The 6,096-nt window shown below is 51.8% G+C and overlaps 1 protein-coding gene across 1 annotated transcript; it reads left to right on the top strand.

Annotated features, from left to right (window-relative positions):
- Window positions 1-19: 19 nt before the first annotated feature.
- On the top strand, window positions 20-5,564 carry GPR173 (G protein-coupled receptor 173). Its single transcript, XM_032148360.2, has 2 exons — window positions 20-1,133; window positions 1,515-5,564. Exon 2 carries the CDS (start codon window positions 1,612-1,614, stop codon window positions 2,731-2,733), a length of 1,122 nt encoding a protein of 373 aa, XP_032004251.1. The 5' UTR covers window positions 20-1,133; window positions 1,515-1,611; the 3' UTR covers window positions 2,734-5,564.
- Window positions 5,565-6,096: the final 532 nt, after the last annotated feature.

Below are 6,096 nucleotides of genomic sequence, written 5' to 3'. Positions count from 1 at the left end.
CATACCACATCTGGCCTCTGCGCAGAATCCTCCCGTGACTCCCATCTCATTCAGAGGAAAAAGTTCTCGCCACGGCCTCCCTGATCTGACCTCACCACCTTTCTGACCTCGCCTGCCACCACATTCCCCTGACTCACTATGTTCCACCCACAGTGGCTTCCTTGCTCTTCCTCAAATATGCCATGTAGAGTCCCACCTCAGGGCCTTTGCTCTGGCCGTTCCCCCTGCCTGGACTTCTCTTCCCCGAGATATCCGCATGACTCACTCTTTCACCTCCCTTAGGTCTGTGCTCAGATGACACCTCCTCCGTGAAGCCTCCCCTGTCCACCTCATCTAAAACTGCAGCATCTTCCCCACCCCTAGCACTTCCTATCTTCCTTCCCTCCTTTATGTTTATTCTTAGGAACTTGTCATCATCTGACATATATACTTCACCCATGTCTCTTCTTTGTTATCTAGAATGTCAGTTCCACACGGGCCGGGATCTTTATCTGTGTAGTTCACAGCTGTATCCCCAATACCTAGAACAATGCCTGGCACACAGATCCTTGATAAATATTTTTTCAGTGTATGAATGAATATGCACAAGCATACCTACATGTTTATATTCACACATACTCGCCTCCTCACCTAAAATAAAAACCAAAGTCCTCATCGTGGCCCACAACCCTACCCAATCTGGCCCCAAGGCACCTCTGCGACTTCACCTTCCACCACTGTCTCCCTTGCTCTTACCGTTCCTGCCTCACTCATCTTCCTGCTGTTCCTCTAGCATACTAAACACATTCCTCATCATGAATAAAGAAATCTATTAAGTGAGTGGTACCAGCATTTTAAGAACACATGAAAGAGAATAAAAATGAATGGGGTACATTGCATACAGGTTCAGTACTGTTTTGTGAAACTTTTGGTTGAGCTGTGTGTGTGCGTGCATGCATGTGTAGCGGGTTGTGATGTAAAATGTATTTTTTTACTATGGGTGGCAGTAAAAAAAAGTCTGAACACAACCTTAGAGCTTTGCAAAGGGGGAGAAGAGCTGCACCAACATCCCTGCCCCACAGATCCACCAATGGAGGAAACAGGTAACCAAAGACATCCAAAGAAATGCAGCATCCTCACCTGACAAGGAGCAGGTAGGAGAAGGAGTGGCCCAGGGGCAGGGCCTGGCACCAGCCAGGGCATAACTGGGGAGGGCTCGTAGACACACTAACCCTGCCCTTTCTGTTTCTTCCTCATCTTTCCTTTCCCTCTGTTTCTCATGGTCTCCCGTCTGTCTGTCTCTCTCTCCCCTCTCTTTCTCTCTCCTCGCTCTTTCTCATCCCCTCCATTTCTGTGTCAATCTCAATCCATTTATATCGGTGGCCACTTTTCTATCTCTTTGTTCTATCTCTCTCTCTCTCTTTCCCACTTTGTCTCTGTGTGCCTGTTGTGTTTTTCTCCCTCTCTGTCTCTCTCTTGCCCTCATCTCTCTGTCTCTCTGTGTCTGTGTCTCCCCCGCTCATTCCCATTTGCAGGTGCAATGTAGCAGGACAACTCATGGAGCCCCCCCGGGCCCATCGAGTACCGGACTGGCTGACCCCCTAGGGTTGGCAGTAGCCCCTGACCCTCAGTATGGCCAACACCACCGGAGAGCCTGAGGAGGTGAGCGGCGCTCTGTCCCCACCGTCCGCATCGGCTTATGTGAAGCTGGTACTGCTGGGACTGATTATGTGCGTGAGCCTGGCGGGTAATGCCATCTTGTCCCTGCTGGTGCTCAAGGAGCGTGCCCTGCACAAGGCTCCTTACTACTTCCTGCTGGACTTGTGCCTGGCCGATGGCATACGCTCTGCCGTCTGCTTCCCCTTTGTGCTGGCTTCTGTGCGCCATGGCTCTTCATGGACCTTCAGTGCACTCAGCTGCAAGATTGTGGCCTTTATGGCCGTGCTCTTTTGCTTCCATGCGGCCTTCATGCTGTTCTGCATCAGCGTCACCCGCTACATGGCCATCGCCCACCACCGCTTCTACGCCAAGCGCATGACACTCTGGACATGCGCAGCTGTCATCTGCATGGCCTGGACCCTGTCTGTGGCCATGGCCTTCCCACCTGTCTTTGACGTGGGCACCTACAAGTTTATTCGGGAGGAGGACCAGTGCATCTTTGAGCATCGCTACTTCAAGGCCAATGACACACTGGGCTTCATGCTTATGTTGGCTGTGCTCATGGCAGCTACACATGCTGTCTATGGCAAGCTGCTCCTCTTCGAGTATCGTCACCGCAAGATGAAGCCAGTGCAGATGGTGCCAGCCATCAGCCAGAACTGGACATTCCATGGTCCCGGGGCCACCGGCCAGGCTGCTGCCAACTGGATCGCCGGCTTTGGCCGTGGGCCCATGCCACCAACCCTGCTGGGTATCCGGCAGAATGGGCATGCAGCCAGCCGGCGGCTACTGGGCATGGACGAGGTCAAGGGTGAAAAGCAGCTGGGCCGCATGTTCTACGCGATCACACTGCTCTTTCTGCTCCTCTGGTCACCCTACATCGTGGCCTGCTACTGGCGAGTGTTTGTGAAAGCCTGTGCTGTGCCCCACCGCTACCTGGCCACTGCTGTTTGGATGAGCTTCGCCCAGGCTGCCGTCAATCCGATTGTCTGCTTCCTGCTCAACAAGGACCTCAAGAAGTGCCTGAGGACTCACGCCCCCTGCTGGGGCACAGGAGGTGCCCCAGCTCCCAGAGAACCCTACTGTGTCATGTGAAGCAGGCTGGTAGGCAGACAGGCAGAGAGAAGGTCATGGCCACTGTGATGGGGCCAACAGCAAGGGAGGGGTAGGGGCCCATACAGGAGTCCTCCTTTCTGAGCTCCAGCCCCAGCCCCTCGAACCACCTGTAATCTAGGCACCTTTGCCAACACCTCCCAAGGATGGAGGACTAGGCGAGGGACTGGGAAAGAGGCATATTTAGTTTTGTGGGGCCTGTCTCCGCTGCCTCCTTCTCCACTTCTACAATCTCATTCTCTCTTTCTTTCTCTCTCTCTCTCTCTCTCAGAAGTGACAATTCAGAAAAAGAAAAGAACACTGAGAATGCAGGTTTTTCTACTAACAGCTGAGGAGACAGGCTTTCTTACTTTAATGTCTCTCCTTCTGACACTGTCCAGAAGGGGGAAATTTGTCCTGTAAAATAGACTTCCAGAGCTTTTTTGCCCCCTCTGCTCCCATGCACCCTCCCCTTCCAAGTCCTTTAGCAAGGCCTGGATGTTTAGGGAGAAAGTGGTCCAAGGCTGCTGACAAGAGGGACCAAAGGGGGTGCTGGGTTCCCAAGGAGCAGGGATGTTTAATTACTATGTCATGTGCAATGTTGTTTTAGGCCAACCCTTGCCCCAAGCCCAGTCTCTTCTCCCTCCCCACCATGTCCAGACCTCCCAAATGGTTCTTGTGCATCTGTTGGAGAAGTCAAGGGAGTAGGGAGAAGGGCCCCAAGGATGGGCCCAGGTTAGGTGAAGAGTAGCATGTGAGCTGAACTCCTCGAACTGAAGAGACCCACACTTGGTCACATTCTCTCACGCTGCCTTCAGCATCCCCAGCCCCCAGCTCTTCTTCCTGAGGGTGGAAATCCACTGCAGCCCCACTAGGACTGATGTGGGTGCCATACAGGCGGGAGCAGCCCACCAGGAAAGTGTAGGGAGGGAGCTGAACTCTCCAGAGTAGCTGGACCACAGAGACTTGGGTCTGAGCCGATTTCAACCCCAGAATTGTCTCGTGGGTTCACCCTACTCTTCTGAAGACGAAAATTTGTTTGGGGCCTTGGTAACCAATAGTGGTACAAACTCCAAGGCACTGTGGACTTGAGTCCATTCCTATCTGACCTCTTTTTGTCCCCCTCAAGCCTCAGGGGCCTCAAGCCCCTCCTTAGTAGCCCTTGGCTGACTGGGCCCTGAGCCCCAAACATCCTTCTTCCCAACAACCCTCCTTCCCCTTCCTTCCCCCACCCTTACCTACACCCAAAGTGGAGCAGACTGCAGTCAGATTCTCCAGGCGGGAGATCCAAGCCTCCCTCCCGGGGGTGGAGTCCACTCTGGGCTTACTTCGAGGCCTGTTCTGTGGATTGGTGAGCCAAGCTGGCACTCCTTGCCCTGGTCTTACCCAGGCTCTCTGTCCCCTTCTCACTTCCTGTGGGGCCGGAATCTGTATTTATCCATCCCCCTTTCCCTTCTTTATAGAAGTCCCTGTCCTAAACTCCCTCCCTAGCCCAAGAGAGCCCCAGAACTGGGGAAGCCTGACCCATACAGAATGGGGAGGGCACTCTAGGCAGGAGAGACATTAATGAGCCTGGCTGCAGAGTGGCCCTGGAAAGGCAGGCCAGAGTGGCTGAGAGGCCGGGAGTGGGGGAGCCTGTTCTCTCAGCGATAGTGATGGGGGTGCCTTTCCGAGGGGGTGGGGTGGGAAGACCAAGGGGTGGGGGGTACATAGGGTACATTCAGGAGGGTTTTCCTCCATTTCTTTTTTCTAACTGCCTGGATTCACCATTGGATTTTGTAAATGGAAAAACTGAAATGAACAATGCTATATTGGATGTTTTCTCTTTCTGTGTGTGTGTGTGTGTGTGTGTGTGTGTGCGCGTGCGCGCATGTGTCCTGTCTGACCACATGTGGTGAGACATGATTGAGTGATAGTGTGTGTCTGTGTGACTTTGTGTGGGGAGGCACTCCTGAGGAAAACTTGCCCAGTGCACACACGTAAACAAATGCCTGTATTATGGGGACAGATACAGCACGTGCATGCATGCACGCACATACACACACACACACACACACACACACACACACACACACACCACAGTTGAGAGGAGACAAACTAGAGTATGTGCCCGCGGTAGGAAGTAGAGTGGTCAAGAGACGGATCTTGGAAACTTCATAGGTAGGTAGCAGGAGGGTAGACTCCCATCTCACAAGATGGGCCTTCCTTGGCCCAGGCCCTGAGCACGGGAGGGCTGGGGCCACCAGGGTACTTGAGAACCTCATCTCCTCACAAAGCCTGTAGCCCCGTCTGAACCCCGTCTCAGTCTCCTTCCCAAACTCAAACAAGGTGTTCCTAAAATTGGACCACCATGGAGAATGGGGACTGGGAATTGAGGATCCAATGTGAGGGAAACTGATGGGGTTAGGAAATGCCCCCTACAAAGTAATGGCGTCTGGAGGGACTGCTCAGTCTGGGATGGGAGCCCTTCCTAGGGGCCACTGTATGCAGCTGGGACTTTGGTCAGCTTTGACCAAATTTAGAGGGAGGGATGTCATGGGGAAAAAAAAACCCAAGCCCAGGAGTCTACCCAGCCAGACTGCTCCTAGACAGTTAATTTACTATCTAGTTATTCTCTCAGGTGCACAGAATTGAGTTGACCATACTCCTCAGTTCTTGGCACACTATATCATCGTTGGTCCATGTGAGGCCCTTATTTTTTTTTCTTCAGTTTTGTCCCCTTCATCACCCATTCCTGATCCCATCCTCCCCGCCCCCTACATAGGCACCCACTCTTGTGTATTTAACGTACGTCCTTCCAATCCACCGTTCATGTGTTTATTTACATATATGTGTATCTGTGAAAAATGTATGGTATTGCTGTTTTAATTTACATAAACAGTATTGTACTATAAATCTTGTTCTGTTTCTTTTTTCACTCAACATTCTGTCTTTGAAAGATCCAGCCATGTTGCTGTATATAGATCTAATTCATTCTAGTGGTCCATCTAAAACATATATCACATTTTTCTTATCCACTCCCCTGATAATGGATCCCTAGGTTTCCTCTCTGCTCCGCGACAAGGCTGCAATGGGCAGTTACCTACACCTCTCTTTAGGGATGCCTAATTTAGGGGAGAGAAAACTGAAGCTCAGAGAGGGGCAGTGATTTGGTTAAGGTTACAAAATGAGGGGCACACCCATGATGTGAATCCCAGCACCAAAGCCAGCCCTCCACCACCATGCCTCAGAAAAGACCATCCATCTCTGGTTTAAAAAGAAAAATCTTAAAATACAGCATACACTGGGGAAAGGGAGAGGAAACGATGGAAAGGGGGGGAAATGAAGAGACAGAAAGTGCTAGAAAATTCTAGCAAATGAGCTGAA

The sequence above is a fragment of the Hylobates moloch genome, unplaced genomic scaffold, assembly GCF_009828535.3.
Source record: "Hylobates moloch isolate HMO894 unplaced genomic scaffold, HMol_V3 SCAFFOLD_3638, whole genome shotgun sequence".
Classification (NCBI taxonomy): Eukaryota; Metazoa; Chordata; class Mammalia; order Primates; family Hylobatidae; genus Hylobates; species Hylobates moloch.
This window is presented reverse-complemented; position numbering and strand designations above follow the sequence as displayed.

Bases quoted from the DNA above. Each gene is read 5' to 3' on its own strand.
- GPR173 (XM_032148360.2), top strand. From the start codon at position 1,612: ATGGCCAACACCACCGGAGAGCCTGAGGAGGTGAGCGGCGCTCTGTCC.